The 17,450-nt window shown below is 42.2% G+C and overlaps 1 protein-coding gene across 1 annotated transcript in view; it reads left to right on the top strand.

Annotated features, from left to right (window-relative positions):
- ANKUB1 (ankyrin repeat and ubiquitin domain containing 1) overlaps window positions 1–17,450 on the top strand; it is a 28,314-nt gene that overhangs the window by 9,656 nt on the left and 1,208 nt on the right. Inside the window, 4 exon segments of the mRNA XM_041733702.1 lie at window positions 231–416; window positions 418–448; window positions 9,923–10,037; window positions 14,033–14,944. Of these exon segments, the coding sequence (XP_041589636.1) occupies window positions 231–416; window positions 418–448; window positions 9,923–10,037; window positions 14,033–14,944 (1,244 nt within the window).

Genomic DNA, 17,450 nt, shown 5'->3' with positions numbered 1-17,450 from the left:
GCCAAGTCTCCTTCATTTTACTCAAGGCAGGAGGACTCCTTAATAGTCTCAAGACAGAAGAACAGGAGTCAGACCAGAAGTCAGGGAACTTATTTGGCCTTTGCTTTCATCCTTAGCACCCCTGTCATGTGAGTTAGAGGCACTCAGAGCCACCCTCCAAAATGTTTTTCCCTCTTTCCTACCCCCAGACACTGCTTACTCCTGAGGTTCCTCCTTTTCTTTCCCTGTAGGAAGAAGACAAGCCAACTCCCTATGTGTTTAATGCTGTGACACAAGAGACAATGCCAATGATGGAGAACATTTCCCTTCTTGGTAAAAAAGTATCAGATCTGAGAAAATTGGTAGCTCTGAGCTGTGGCTTCCCTGTGAGTGTCTTCTGTCTTCGAACCCCAAAGGGACTGGAGATGTAGGACTGTCAACACCCTCAGGAACTACCAGATAGACATCAGTACTGCCCTCTATATTTGACACCAGCTACTGCTTAGCACTAGTGTTCCTTAATACCAGATTTGCAACAAATGGAGGAGTTATTTCCAAACCAAAACTCCTGCAACCCTAGTGAGGATATAAGTTATCAACACCCCTCTCTGGTATCCTGGTCTGCAAATTGAAAAATAAGAAAAGTCTCATAGCCTTGCCATGTCTTGTTCTCTTTATTCAAAGCCAGATAACTTAATATCCTCAAGTTGGAAGAGTAAGACTCAGGCCAGTTTATATTTTTCTCTTTCAAATTATATTTCAAGAATATATAGAAGCAAGTTCAGGTATATATCCTTTCTCTTCCTTTAACACAGTGGTAACATATAATACACACTGTCCTGAGCTTGCTTTATGCAATCCCATTTTAAAATATTGTTGGTTATATTAATATTTTAAACACTGTGAACCAGATACTGTACAGTATCCTTGATGGCTAGATTAATGAGCTGGCATTCATCCCTGATGGACAATTACAACTCTTTGTTAAATATTGTACTTCTAGGTTGTGTCTGCTATAGCCATACACCATTAAGACAAACTCAAAGGACTGTCAGATTGTTATAACCCTATTGGAAAATGGTTCATACCTTGTAGAGATTCTTGCTTGAGGTGGATGAATATTTGCTGACAATTAGCAGACCTTTAGGTAATGTTGGGCTGTCACACTTGCTGCAATGAAATCTGAGTTCTCCCAATTTATAGTAGGGCTTTGTAAACATCATTGAATTAAGCAGTTTTGCTTCTTACAATGGCTAAATTTGCATTCATTGTTACCTCTCCTATTATATTTGCCTATTCTTTCATGTTATTTTTAATTCGACATCATTTATCCTCCCTGTTTTTGATCAAAGGAAGTGATGTTCTAGGATTTGTCCCAAGTACTTCACAGAAAGCACATGCTACTTTGCATGCTTGCTGGGGATCAGCCCTGCTCAGAACACGGTGGAAGCTTAAGTAAGGACACACAGGAAGCATTTGTCCCCAAGCAATTTCTAGTTATTTAATGAAACACAAAAGGATACATAAAAAATTAGGGTGACTGCTTGTTAGGCCTATGCTGCTCAGATCATGATGTGACAGTTTAGAGCTAGAACTAGAAGAGAATTTAGAAATGGCTTGGCCCAACCCCCAATTTTTACAGATTTAAAGAAAGCAAAATGGTTCCAGATGGTTAAATGATTTACTCAGGATGTGTGAAGGACAACCCACAGGCCTCCTAAAATGACCCTCTAGGAATGAGGGTTTTCAAATGTCATGTTAAGGGCTCAGCATGACCAGAGTAGACTGTTATGGTCACCATGAGAATGCAGGGCATAGAAGGAGAGGCAAGGAAAGAAGAGCCTCAAAGAAAAGAGAGGAAAAGTCTTTGGTTAGCTTTATGTCTTTGCCTAAGCATCCCTAGCATTCCTCAAGCAGGCAGCTCATGTTTTTTTAACTAGAGGGTAAGAAGTCCTTGATCAGCCTGTCTTCCAGGTTCTCCTACTTCCAGTCAATGAGTCTTCCCTGATGCTAGCAGGAGTTGAACTTTGACCCCTTTCCGAAGGTGTGGAAAATCAGATGGTCTCTGAGAAGCAGTCAAGTTCATATTAAAAATCAAGGACTTTTGAAGCTCAATTAGTCACTGGACATATTAGCTCATAGAAAAATACACAGACCTGCCTCTGCACTCTGAATGTTTATAATAAAGTGGTAGAAATAAGGCATGCACGTATAGTTAGTTACAATCCAGTAAGTCAGTTCAGTGTAGGCTGAAGGGCTTAAGGAAGGCATTCTGGAGAATGTTGGGCATAAGCACACAGAGATGTGGGAAATATGGGTCATCTTAAAGGGAAAACATTCCAGGCTTCTAAGCCAGGAGAAAAACACAATCCACAGGTTCATGAACATGGGCTGAATCCAGGGAAGACAAATATCAGAAGACTTCTGAAATGTAGAGGAGCTTTGCTGAGACCAGTCAGAAACACAGCTGAGGTCAGACTAAGAAGGGGTGAGGCAACGAAGCACAGGCTTAATATGCTTGCAACCAGAGCCAGGTACATTCTGGTACAGAAGTGTTTTATCAGAAGTTTAATCTGGTCGCAAGCAGCATGAAAATACAGAAAGGAGTGAAGAGAGAAGCAAGGTGATATGCCTGCCAACAGGCACTTTTGAGAATCCCAGTATTAAATAATTCCACTAGCAATGGAAGTGAGAGACAAATCTGAGAAACCCAGAAAATTGAGACAGGATGTCAAGCTGAATCACATTTAAGAAAAGGGTAGCATCATGGGTCTGACACTAGCACGGCGGTAGTGAAATTGGGAAAAGGAGCTCATGCGTTGGGTCCTAAACTTTAGATAGAAAGAAATGCAAAGAATATGGTTTTCCCCCCTGAAAGTTACTCTGCTAATTAGTGGCGAAGCTGTAAGGACAACTGAGGTCTTCTGATTCTCCTCTGCAACAAACATGGAGCAGGGCTGACTGATGGGTTCGGTTAGCAGATATTGCTGTAGGCATCCCGCCACGGAGTCAGGGACTGAGCCCTATGAGAGATATTTTCCTTAGAGAGTATATACAGAGAGGAACATGTCAAGGGTGGAGGGCCCGTAGTCGGAACATGCTGATACCAGGGCAAATAGAACGGGTGTCAGAAAATGAGACATGCAGAGCTGTCAGAGGTGGGAGGAAAAGTGGGGCTTTGCATTGTCACAGGTGACAAAGGAAAGACTGTATTTAGGATGCTGGTAAGAGGCCAAAGACGATCTGAGAAAAAACCTTTTAGTTTGGCTTAAAGGTCATTGGTGTACCCAGATAAAGCAGTTTTAATAAAGTGGATGGAGACAGAAAGATTGCAGGGATTAAGAAGATAAGTAATAAGAGGATAAAGGGATTTTTTTGGTGGCAGAAAATTTAATGATTAACTTATCAAGAATTTATTAAAGTGGGGTGCCCGGGTGGCTCAATGGTTAAGCATCTGCTTTCGGCTCAGGTCATGATCCCGGAGTCCCGGGATCAAGCCCACGTCAGACTCCCTGGTCTGTAGGGAGTCTGCTTCTCCCTCTCCCGCTGCAGCTCCCTCTGCTGTGCTCGTTCTGTCAAATAAATAAAATAAAATCTTTAAAAAATAAAAAAAGAACTTATCAAAACTAAACATTCCCTAATAGATGTGATTTTATGACTTGAGGCCTGGTGACACATCATATAGGTCCAACACACACACACACACACACACACACTTTTCTTGTATCAACATACATGGGACAAATGTTATTTTAGCTTGATTTCTAGTTCCTTTTTTTAAATTTTTATTCAAGATTTTATTTATTTATTCATGAGAGATACACAGAGAGGCAGAGACACAGGCAGAGGGAGAAGCAGGCTCCATGCAGGAAGCCCAGTGCGGGACTTGATCCCAGGACTCCAGGATCGTGCCCTGGGCTGAAAGCAGCACTGAACCACTGAGCCACCTGGGCTGCCCCATTTCTGGTTCTTCAATCTCTATCCTGACTTTTGCTTTCCTCTTGCTTATCTACATGCTTGTCTGCTAGTTACTCTGTTTTCTATATGCTTATACACTGGTATTAGTCCCCTCTGGAACGAGGTGTGCCTGACAAGTGAATGAATGAATGAATGCCTTTCCTTTACAGAATGCTGTCATTGGCATATGCCAATGGTAAATGTCTCATGGCATGTATTCATGGCCAGACTGAGCAATCACATCTGAGAGACTGTTCCAGGAGCAGAGTCCTGTCAGTTCAGACCCCGAAATCTCAGCTGGCTCCAAAGCCCCTCTCTCAGCCGTGGAGATCCACCATGCTATTTTAATTCCTTTTACAAATGAGAAAACGGAGGCTCAAAGAAGTTAACTGACCTGTTCAAGGTCATACTGTCAAGAACTGGTAATCACACACTCAGGATTACGTTCTTTTCAACAATTTATACTGCCAACCCAGAATGCTTTTATTGATCTCTATTTTTATTGGTGCTCTTTAAGTTCTGATCAATGTTTTGTTTTGTTTCCCATTAGGGGCAACCCACATCAGAGAAATTATTTCCATATTCAAGAAGAAAAAAATCTCAAATCAGATAGGCAGATATTGATCTCAAAGTATGGATGAGGAATCCAGAAACTGGGGATACAGGGATCATATGGGGAGAGGTTGGAGACAATTCCCTACAATGGGCGCTGCTGCTCATACTTGCTTTCCTGCATGGCTTGGCACAGTGGTGGGTTTGTAAGTAGAGAGTGAGCAGATCCCGGTCTTGTAAATATATACAATCTTGAGGGTCTTCTTTTAAAGAATCCAAAATTAAGAGTAGAGAATTCAAAAACTCATGTAGAAAGAGGCCCTAAAGCTTAAGTCTCATTAGTTTTACTTTCATTTCAGTTATAGAAGTTAGTTGTATCTTCTGGAGCAACATAACATTTTTTTCAAGTAACTTTCTATTTTCCAGCAGAATTCCCAAGCTTACAAAGAAATTTAACACATGTCAAAAGAGGCATTACAAACCATTTGGGATGGAAGGATTATCCAATAAATGGTGCTGGTTAACTTGCTTAGAAGTTCTCTGGATATTCAAAAGTTGAGCATTAAGAGAAAAATCAGCCATTGTTATCTTTGTTCTTTGAGAAATTAGGACTGCTTCTTTGCAAGGAACTGAAATTGATAGTTATAACATCTGTTATGATTGCTCCCAGATAGGGAATTAAAGCAGAATACAGGGCTTGATGGACGTCCCCTACTGCTGATGAAGATTTAAATCATATAGGCCTCTCTGTAGTTTTCAGAAATAGGGTTTACCCATGTTGGACAGGTTGGGCTATAAAGAGCTGAGATCCTGAGGCTAGACAACCCCTTAGGAAAGGGCAGATGAGCCAGGAAAGAGGGAAGTTAGTCTCAAGTAAGTCCTGCTGGTGGGAGCCCTGGGATAGGCAAGCAGAGCAGTCTTCAACTAGATGCAGGAAGGCAGAGGCTGACCTCAGGGAGATCCAGCAGGGACCTGGTGAGTGAATCATAGCATAACATCAAGGTAGCAAATAAAAAGATAAATGAATGACATAAGAGGTGAAAAACTAGACAATCTGGTTGTTGACATCAGAGATTCTGACAACATGGAACAGAAATCTAACCCCAGAGACTGGGGTTCAGAGTAGGATGAGAGAGAACAGAGAACAGATGGACCTCAGTTCTAAAACCCCAAAGGTAGAGTAGGATACAGGCACTCATGTTCTGGAGCACAAGGTGAAGGCTTGGGCAGGAGGAATGGGGCAAGTTACTAGAACTGGGACAATATCTGAGCAGGATAAACAGGAGCAACAACTTCCTACCTGAGCTGCTGGCCTGGAATCTTAACATATTCCCTCTTATCAGAATGAAGATTATTCTCTGGGCCTAGAACTTGGCTGGTTCTTCAAAATGGAGTGTGTGGCCTCAGCTGTGGAGGACTAAGGAGGCTGGGGTACAATGCCAACCAAGCTTTTCAATGCTCATCTGTGGGTAATTTTTAGAGTAAACTACAAACACAGCAAATCACTTAAGTCAGGAGATGAAGTAAATGCAATTTGAGCAGTGTTTAAAGTCCCTTGTTGGGATTCCTAGGTGGCTCAGCGGTTGGGCATCTGCCTTCAGCTTGGGGTGTGATCCCAGAGTCCCGGGATCAAGTCCCACATCAGGCTCCCTGCATGGAGCCTGCTTCTCCTCTGCCTATGTCTCTGCCTCCCTCTCTCTGTCTCTCATGAATAAATAAAATCTTTAAAAATTTTTTTAAAAATAAAAAATAAAGTCCCTTGTTTCCAGTACTACCTATAGGAATCAAACCTTTAAATAAGAAAATAAAGTACAGTAAGAAGCTTTAGACTAAAGAAGCTAAATCTATGGTGTCAAGGATGATAAATATCTGCAAGTATTTATTAGGAACCTACTACATGTCTGAACCTGAGGATATGTACGGATAAGCCAAATCATGCATATACCCCCCAGCTCTGACTGCCAACACCATCATATTGATTCAAAGGCAGCCGGTCAATCTATACAAATTGTCCAATGACATCATCCAATTAAATTCTTGCTTGGATGGATGCCTGGGTGGCTCAGCGGTTGAGCCAAAGGCTGTGGTCTGGGAGTTCCAAGATTGAGTCCCATATCAGGCTCCCTGTGGGAAGCCTGCTTCTTCCTCTGCCTAGGTCTCTCCCTCTCTCTGTGTGTGTTTCTCATGAATAAATAAATAAATTTTTTTAAAAAAATTCTTCTTTGGAGACAAAGATAACATAGAGGACAGGAATGCAAGCTCAGGAGCCAGATTGCTTAGGTACAACTCTTGATTCCGCTACATACTGGGTACGTATAACGCAGGCAAGTTACTTAATCTCATAGTGCCTCGATTTCCTCAACAATGAAGAAAAATAATACACACCACACTTAGGATTGTTATAAATTTTAAATTAGCTCATTCATGTAAAGTACTTAGAATAATGTAGAGCATATAATAAGCATTCAATGAATATTAGCTATTCATATTCAATATACCATTATTAATTAGTATTAGTCCTGTGAATTCATTTTGGGAAACACATAGAGGGACAAAACTGGTTACCAGTATGGGCAGAAAATGCATGGTGCCATGAAGTAAGGCTGGGTTGTGGCAAAGCAATGCTGCATGCATATCTCAGTTACGTAGGACAGAAACTGTAAGGAAGCAGCAGGGCAGCCTGTCAACAGAGAAAGGGAGAAGACACCAAGAGATATAGAGTGCTTGAGAGAGAAAGATCCTGGAGCCCATGGGAGAGATGGGGAGTGGCCCATCTTGAGAGGTGCCTTTGTTCCTAAAGTACAGCAGATCTGGCCATTGTCTCAGTATAATAAAACCCATTTTCTCGAGGGCCTCCTTGAAAACCAAAAGCATAACTAGAACAAAACCCACAGACTAGATGAGACATGATGCTTGGGCTCAGAGAGTTCTCTGTTAGTTTTTACAAACTGGCAATTCCAAAGCAGAAATGTATTTTCAATGATAAAGTGTTTCACATACATTATGGTAGCCAGTTGAGTGATCTTTTTATCTAGTTGCAGAGACAATGACATAGTTAAGAAGAGCTTAACTTCTTGAGCCCTGAAGTGATGGGCTTAAGACACCCTTCCTAGAGGAAGTGATGCCAAGATTGCATCATAAACTATTGGTAGGAGGGTGTGGGGAAAAAGTCACAAGAATTCAGACACCAAAAGAACAGCAAGAGAAGAAGCCCCAGGATCAGAAACAGCCTGGTGGGGACACAGAAGTGCAGGACAGCCTGCAGGGCTGCTAAGGGTTAGGAGGGCAGTACATGGCCAAAATGGATTTGAGGAATAGGGTAAAATTTCATTTAACAAATATTTACTGATTATCCACCATCCCCAGGCACCATTGAGGAAAGCAGGCATAATGCTGTGAGCAAGAATAGCAAAATTTCCTCCCCTCTTGAAGCTTGCAGTTCAGTAGGAAATGTAAGCATCATTAAGTAAACAGGAAAATAGTGAATTTTAAGAAGAAATAAGAACTCTAGGGGCTTCTGGGTGGCTCAATCATCCAACTCTTGATTTTGGCTCAGGTCATGATCTCAGGGTCTTAGGATCAAGCCCCACATCAGGCTCTGTGCTCACTATGGAGTTTGCTTGTCTACCTCCCTCTGGTCCTCCCCAGCTCTCTCTCTAAAATAAACAAATAATATTTTTTAAAAAAGAATTAAGAACTCTCAAGTAAAAAGAAAACAGGATACAGGAATAGAAAGTCACGTGATAATGTGGAGGGGAGGCAATTTTAGATGGTTAGCCAGAGGAGGAGATACATTTGAGCAGAGACCTGAATAAAGAGATGGGGAGGCTGGTGGGAGCTTCCAGAAGTAGATTTAGGTGAAAAATCAGGTAGGCCTGAAACAGGGTGGAGCTGGTAAGATGGAGGCAAGGAAATGGTCCTCAAACCTTCACAAGATAAACTTTACAGGCCTTACCTATTGTGCAGATGAAAAGCATGAGAAGGGGAAGAATGAGGTATAGCTCCTAACTGTCTAGCTGAGGTAACAAGAAAATAGTGGTGCTACAGACACAGATGAAAGATGATGAATTGTCTTTCAGAACAATGGAGTTATAGTGAAATTCCTTAGATGGTGATGTTCCCAGCAGGGGGAATCTGGAGCTGGAACAGAGGCCTGGTGTGGAGGTTTGGACTTGGGAATGAACGTCACATGTGTGGTCAGTGAAGCCAACAGGGTCACTGAGATTGCCTGTTAGTCAGCCAACCAGTATTTAATGAGGACTTACCAAGTGTGCAGCAAATCTTGAAGGAGCTTTCTCCTTAATGGTGAAATGAAACAAAAAAATCTCCAAATAAGAAAAATGATTTCAAGTACTGATGATAGGAGCTATGATGCAGTTAATGTAAGCTCAAAGCATAAAGAATAGTGGAGTGGGGGGAGGCAGAGTGGCAGAGAGGATCCTCTTTGAGGACATGATGCTTGAATTGAAAACTGAATAAGAAGGACACTCTCTTGTGAAAATCTGGATGAAGACCCTTGGAAGTAAAAGAAATGATGTCTTCAGGTTTTGAGATGGGAGTGGACTTGGTGTATCTGAAGAACAGGTGAAAGGTCAGAGTGGCTGGAACAAGTAAGTTCTTTACACACCCAAGGGAATGTGTAAAGAAAGAAGAGAAGCCCGAGGAAATAAGATTCCTGAAAAACACCACCCTGAAGGACAAAGGGAATACGGTGCCACAGAGGGCAGGCCAGGAGAGGGTAGACTTCTGAGGAGCAAGTGATAAATTCTCCAGCGGCAATGAACATACTACTTTCATGTCATTATTTAGAATGGCTATTTTTTTTTTTGTTATACATTTATTTTTTATTGGTGTTCAATTTGCCAACATACAGAAAACACCCAGTGCTCATCCCATCAAGTGCCCCCCTCAGTGCCCGTCACCCAGTCACCTCCACCCCCCGCCCACCTCCCTTTCTACCACCCCTAGTTCGTTTCCCAGAGTCAGGAGAATGGCTATTTGGCAAAGTGTAAAATGAAAGGATCATTCAATTCTACCCACAGCCTGCTTGTGAGCTAAAGGCCCAAAAAGCCTATTAATCCTGTCACGGTTTCTTTAGTTCCGTCTTCCAACACAAGGGTTTTAGTTTACAAGGTGATGTATCTATCAGCATGGAATCAATGTCCACAAGACTGTTTTAGGATAACTGCAAAAAATATTTCAGCATTATATGCAATCACCGAGCAGATGAGAAAATGGAAGTGCACAGAAGCCAAATGGCTTTTCAAGTCAATGCAGGCCTGAAAATAGCATCCCCGTGTACTTATTCCAAGGTTACTTTTCAATTCACATCTAGCTTATGCCTCTGCTTAGAAAAGGCAATCCTTAGAAGTTTTATGGATTGCCACATCACAGTGAGGGACTGGAACCATTAACTGCCTCTCTTGATCCACAGGCACGACACTTCGTTTGGACGTCTGGGATGGATGGAAGGAATTTCTGATGGGTTGTCTTCTGGGACAAAAACTTAAAGTCCAACGCTATTTATCAAATGAAGGACCAGTACTCAAGTACGGAGATAAAGAAAATGCTAAATTAAGTAATTGTTACTAAACTTCCATAGGACCTTGAATCTGCAATTTACTCTATAGCTGGGTTGCTGCACCATGCCAGTTCCACTTAGCATGTCTCAACCAGGCATTATTTTTAAGATATTTGCTAGATAAGATAGCAGGGATGTCACCAGAGCTGATAGCCTTTGGTGAAGGATTGCAATTCAGGTAGACTTCCCTCAGGAAACACTACCTATTTAAATGAGTGACTTGAGTTTGGTTTGGAAATCAGACTTTTCACAGCACTTATAAAGCCTATCAGAATAAGTACCTTGTCACTCTCCTACTCAATTATTCTAAAAAGCACCAATTGCCAACTGATTGGTTAAAATCATTGGCTGCCTCTTCCCAAGCCCCCAAGTAATTTTTCAAACTGCTTTTAGTACAAGCCTTTGTACATACTTTTGCCAGACATGTGTGGCTGGGGCAGTGGACAATAGGCTCAGAGAAGCACAAGGTCATTTAATTTATACAGCATCCCAAACCTGTATACTGCATTACTTTTTAGCTTTTAATTCAGTGGTATTTTTGGACAGTGCTCCCTCCTGGTGATTTAATCGTACTTTACAGAAGCCCACACACCCACCAAGAGCTCTAAGGGCTCTAAGAAGTAACATATTAGAAAACCAGCTTTTGCAATTTTGTACAATATTCAATATTTTAAAGTAATTTCTATTTGGGGATAATGATAATTCCCTTTTTTCATGCTCTGAGTCCAAAGAGATAGCTGTGCTGCATTGTTACTTTTAATCGTGCATATTTATTGAGTATTTTTTAACAGGCCACTGTATTACATAGTTAATAAGTTAATTTCATACTTATGACAATTCTGCAAGGTAGATACTCTTTTATCATGTTTTATAGATGAGGAAACTGACATTAAGAAATCAGCCCAATGTCACACAGCTAGCCAGGTCGCAATTGGATATGGAATCCCAACAATTTAACTCCAGTGCTCAGATGCCTAGCCATTCTATTTGACCTTAACCTTTAAAACAAATTTAAGGAGGGTGAGCAACAGGAGCATGCCCGCAGGCCTGCTGTGGACCTTGTCCCCAACATGTACACATGCACGTGGTCCGGATGGGCCCTCGTGCTCATTCTGCTCCTGGCCTTATCGGCTCTGGTGATCAGTTCTCAGCCTGCAGTCGCCCTGCCCACACTATCTGTATTTCTCATCATGTTCAAACCACACACACACACACACACACACACACACACACACACAAACAGAATGGACAGAGGCATACAGGGAAGAAGGGGGAAAAGAGGGAGAAAAGATCTAACAGCTCAAAGAACACAAATGAACAACCCAAAAAGCTCCTTTTATCCTGCCATTCAATCAGCAAATATCTATTGAGCATGTACTATGCAAGATCCTAGGAATATAGCAATAAACAAGATATGGTCCCTAGGCTTCAGCATCTTTCCAGTCTAGCAGGGGAAACAGAAAATAAGTAACCGATTCCTACAGAGGCAGAATTGCAAAATGTTTAGGGGCACAAACTCTAGTGCCTTCCTGCCTAAGTTCAAAGCCCCACTCCCTAAGTGCTTAGTTGCATAAACCCAAGCAAGTTATATAATCATCCTATACCTCGGTTTCCTCTGCAATAAAAAAAAAGAGAATAATAGTCGATCCATCTCATAGATCTGTTTTAGAGATTGCATGACCTAATAATCAAAGGAATTTAGAAGAAGGGCTGGCACATCACATGGTAAGCAAGTCATAAATGCTAGGGGTTGTTGCTGTCACCATTCAGTGTGAGAGTGTTATGACACGGACAGAGTGCAAGATGACATGGGAATGTACAGTATGGACAACTAACTAGACTTAAGAGGATCAGGTGAAGCATCCTGAGAAAGCCAATTGATGAGATCTCTAGGGTTGGTATTTAGGTAAACAGTTGGCAGAAGAAAAGAGAGAGAGAGAGATTCCAAGGCAGATGGAATTGCATGTACAAAGCCACAGGGGGCAAGAGAATAAATTCAAGGAACTGAAATAAGTTTCACATGGTAGCTCATAGAGTGAGAAGGAGCTAGTGGCCAGAGGCTAGAAAAATCAGAGGAGGCCAGCTCTTACAGACACCCACAGGAATGTAAAGGAATTTGGACATTCACTTTTAAGTGTTGGGAAGATATTGAAGGTAGAGAAAAGCCAGGGTGAGATCTGCACTTTAGAACGCTTGCCCTGGTTGTGGTGTGAGGAACAGAGGCAGGCAGGGGACAGACATGGTGACACTGAAGAGGTAAGAGTGGCCTGAACTAGGCTTAGGACAGCAGGGGTGAGGCTAAGAAAACAAACGGTGGAAAGACACATTTAGGAAAGAGAATCAGTTAGTCTACAGTGCCTCTAGCTCCCATAACGTCAGTGCTAAGCATGAAGGCAAAGGCCAGTTAGTATCCACCAAAAGGGGCTCTTCTCCCCAAATCAAGAAAACTGATCACATGCAGAGATGCTGATTTGCATTAATGGATTTTGAAAAAAAAAATGATGTGCGAACCAAAATGCCAGTGTATATTAATGTAATAGCTCTAATTAGGTATCATCTAATCACCACTGCTATAATCTACCTGTGGGTCCTAGAGCCCCACGTGTTCTGGGCAGGTCATCTTCCTTATGCAGGAAAATTACACAGGAAGCCACAGACACATCAAAAGATGGTGTGGTGAGCATGTAATCAGAAAGAGGAGAGTCATTCACAGGCTGATAACGGATGAGCTTGTCTCCATCTCTACAAATATATCTCTGCCCAAATAAATCCTGGATAATACCTGGTGGGACCCTGTCCAGAATTGCCTCCCTAATTCTTATTTCTCTGAACAGGCTGCACCAGTCATTCAACTCATGCCTTACGGGGTATTTGTAGGGAGGCCAGTGTGGCTCTAGTGCAGTGACAGGGTAGGGGGGTTGTGGAAAGTGGGGCAGGGGCCAGATTGTGAGAGGTCTTGCGAGCCAAGGTGGGGAATTCGGATTTCAATTGTGGGAAGCAATTGGAAGATTTGGAACAGAGGATAGGCAACCTCCAGTTTGGGAAATTAAAAGGTCACCCAGCACCGTGTGAGGAAAAGACCCTAGGAGAACTAGAGGAGCTCCAGTTAGGAGAGGATGGCACTGGTGGTAGCGCTGGTTGGGGCGCAACCTAGTGGTTTAGATCAGAATAGCAGGAGAGACTTGGAGAAGCCAGAAAGGGCTGTCGTTAGAAAAGGCAAGACAGATAAATGTACAAAACTTTCAAATTTCTAAAATGTACTGGATTTCTTCCAATAGTTTCCCAGTTAACATAAAGCTCGAAGAGTGCCTGGGTGGCTCAGTCAGTTAGGGGTCTGCCTCTTGATTTCAGCTCAGATCGTGATCTCAGGTTTTGAGATCAAGCCCTGCATTCAGACTCTATGCTGGGCTTAAGATATTCTTTCTTTCTCTCTCTCTCTCTCTCTCCTTCCCTCCCTCTCACTCTCTCCCTTGCCCTTCCCACTTCTCTGTCCCTCCCTATTGGGAGAGAGAGATAGCTTGATATTTTTCCTGAGCCCCTGTGTTTCATAAGAAAGAAAACCACTTTGAACATATACCTGTGCACAGTGGGATAATGGGGATAAGCAGGACCTGTGCAGTTTATTTTTTGAAGATTTTATTTATTTATGTGAGAGAGAGAGAGAGAACAAGAGCGGAGGGGAGGGGCAAAGGGAGATGCTCACTCCCCGCTGAGCAGGGAGCCCACTACAGGACCCTGAGATCATGACCTGAGCTGAAGGCAGATGCTTAACCACCCAGGGGCCCCAGGACCTGTGGAGTTTAACCTATGTATTACTATCTGCCTTTTCTCAAAAACATCTTATGTAAAAGTTAGGAAGAAATAAACATTTTAACTAGTATGTTTTGTGGGTATTTGGTGTAACTACATTTACCAGTCTGCTAACTTACTAAACACCCACTCCTACTTGTTTCATTCATTCAGGTATCAGAAAAAGGTAGCCCTGTACATCGCGGCCTTTTACGGGTACATTGAGCTCACCGAATGGGCCCTCAAACAGGGCGTGCGCCCCTACTGAGCATGGTGCCATGAAGCCCTTCATGCAGATGTCTCTAAATGCCCCATTCATGCAGCTGCAGAAGCGGGCCAACTGTTGATTCTGAAGGCCTTTGTCAACTGCAGCGTGCTGTGCCTGGAATGTAAAAATGCAGCGGGACAAATTCCCCTGACCATCGCCTTTAAACACAAGCATAAAGATTGTGTATTATATTTATTGAGTAAAATGTGGTCCACAGTTTCTTTTCCAAAAATTTCAGTCCCCATGAGGATTTATATTAAAATAAAACAATGGGTCCTCAGAGCTCAGAGTCACAACCTTAATAAAAGCCAGCTTTGTGGAGCAAGGGTCTTTGGGGCAAAAGTTGGAGACATCATGATGGTGGATGGTTTCACCACACCAAAAATGACCTCCAAAAGCTGGCATAAGGCTAGGTACAAGGACTCGCAAAGCCCTGTGTGCAAGCTACCGCCTCAACGTGAAGAAACTGCAAGCAGGAAACCGGTCAATCCTTTGGCAATTTCACAGCAGGATACAAGACAACAAACCTTGAAATTGCCTCCACTGGTAGATGCAAATACATTCTCTGAATTACAAAGACAACAACAAAATCAGAAAAAAATTACCGCAACAGCTAGGAAAAAAGAAAAGCTCATAAAAAATACAGATCTCCCCCAAGCCCTCCTCCCCCCAGTTTCAAGAGTGGGTTATTCACACCCATCTTTTTACTATACAACACCCAGTGCTGCCTTTTTACTTAAATCCTCCTTTACCTATTTCTCAGAGCACAGTGGTTAAGACTCCAAGGAGATCGCCATCTACTGCTTAGCCGTGGCCAGGTAACGTTTTCTCTTTAAACGTACAAGGGCAAATCTTTAATAGGGCAGGTCTAGGGCAGGGAATGGTTCATGAAGCACCACCACGCCATACAGTGTAATACAGGTGGTTCCAACGCATCGGTATCCAGCTTCAAGGACCTCATCTTAGCCTTGTGTCCAGGACCAAATGAACTCATTTTACTGGCTAATCCGATCGGTGTAGCACTTGACTCCTCAAGCTTTCAGAAAGGCAAGAGACACAGTACAAAGAGCTGTATGAAATAACAAGGTCCTTTGCTTGTCCTTTTAAAAAAAAAGAACTAATAAGAAAATGTTAAATATAATTAAAGGGAGAAGGGGAAAACTTGAAATGTGGGAGAGAACCATCGAAAGTGTCATGAAAGACTGGATGGTAACGAAAGTGGAAGGTAAGAAAGGAACAACTGAATGACAAACTGAACCATAAAGACTTCAGTTGACTTACGGGGCAAGACAGACATACTGGACACTGTGATAGAGTTGACATTAATATTTAAGGTCAGCTTAAAAAGTAATCCATTGCCACATTTATTTTATTTAAAGATTTTATTTATTCATGAGAGACCCAGAGAGGGAGAGTCAGAGACACAGGCAGGGGGAGATGCAGGCTCCATGCAGGGAGCCCGATGTGGGACTCAATCCCGGGATTCCAAGATCACATCCTGGGCTGAAGGGAGACGCTCAACCGCTGAGCCACCCAGGCATCCCCCATTGTAACATTTAAAAACATAAACAAGTGTATCAGAAGTGGACTTTTCAGACATATTCATTTTATAATAAGATAAAATTTTACATATTAGTCATCAGATTTCCCTGAAAACACGACTCTGATCAGATCTCAGGTCCCATCCATTACTTATGAGGTATTATTGGGTGCTAATATTACAGTAGAAATGTAGATTCACGAGTGGCTTTTCCCCTTACTCAATATAATGAAAAGGAAAGAACAAAACAAGGCCCATTGTTTTAGTTGCCTTTTTGTAGAGGTCTTCGGTTCAGCTCTACTTTATTTCAGTTAAGCTGTTGCCACCTAGTGGTCAGAGTTATTTGGGCTACAAAACTGGCAAAATTCCGGAGCACAATGAGGTTGACAAGAGATATAGAAACTGCTCACCAACTTCAGTCTTTGTAATTTGTGAGATATCTCTGACTAGACTGTATATAAAAAAGAGATATTCTAAAATTCTAGAAAAAGGCTAGGAAATGATTGGTTGAAAAAAATTAGATAGCCATCTTAAAATCAGGCTGTAAACATAAGAGACTGATTAGTTTTATCAATGGATGCACATTAGAAATCAAAAGATATAGTTTTAGGGCAGCCCCGGTGGCCCAGCAGTTTAAGTGCCGCCTTCAGTCCGGGGTGTGATCCTGGAGACCCAGGATCGAGTCTCACATCGGGCTCTCTGCTTGGAGCCTGCTTCTCTCTCTGCTTGTGTCTCTGCCTCTCTCTCTGTCTGTCATGAATAAATAAATAAATAAATCTTAAAAAAAAAAAAAGATACAGTTTTAAAACATTCTGAAGTGCTTATTATGTCAACAGTGAAGTGCTAGGCAGATTGCCAACGTGCAAAGGTAAAAGCAGGGAGTTAATCTAGAACATTAATGATGAATTAGACAAACTTGGACAGAGTTCAAATATTTGAAACACTAAGGTACTTTTATGCAAGATTGCTTCTGATAGGTTTAGTGAAAGCCCTTTAAATTGAAAGGACTTTGCCAGACAAAAGGGGTGGTGGTAAGGAAAAGGAGCCAGGTAGAGGTGGCAACGTGGTCAAGGGCACTACTTTGTGAAGGGGTTCGAGAAAATTTTAGTTTTCAAAGAAGTAAGTGGATCTGGAAATGGCATTTTAGGGGACAGGGAGAAACTGGCTGAAGATGGGACTGGCAAGGTAATTCACACCTACCCTGACAAGCGTCTTGTATACCCAAGTGGAGAGTTTGCTTATTAGGAAGTAAGTAGGTAGGTAGACCACAGAGGTTTGTGGGTTGTTTTTTTCTTTTCTATCAGGCAAATCATATGATAAGTTTGTGTTTATTTTTTAAGACAAATCTGGGGACACCTGGGTGGCTCAGTGGTTGAGCATATGCCTTCGTTTGGCTCAGGTCATGATCCCAGGAGTCCTGGGATCGAGTCCCCCATCAGTCTTTTCACAGGGAGCCTGCTTCTCGAACTCTGCCTATGTCTCTCTCTCTCTCTTTCCCTCTCTCTCTGTGTCTTTCATGAATAAATAAATAAAATCTTAAAAAAAAAAAAAAAGGAAGACAATTCTGGTGGAGATATGTGGAAGAGTCACTGGAAAGAAGTCTTATTGAAGCTGTGGAGGGCCTACAGTAGATTTAGGAGGTTGTAATCAGAGAAACAAGGAATGATAAAGACCTGGACTAGAGCAGAAGTGGGTAGGGAAGAGGATAAAAGCCAAATATGACAGATACTTCTGAGGAATAATCTGCAAAACGAGATCACTAACTAGATGCAGAAGTAGAGACA

Source organism: Vulpes lagopus, chromosome 19, assembly GCF_018345385.1.
Source record: "Vulpes lagopus strain Blue_001 chromosome 19, ASM1834538v1, whole genome shotgun sequence".
Taxonomy (NCBI): domain Eukaryota; kingdom Metazoa; phylum Chordata; class Mammalia; order Carnivora; family Canidae; genus Vulpes; species Vulpes lagopus.
Note: the sequence above shows the minus strand (reverse complement) of the source record. Positions and strands in the feature narration are given on the sequence as shown.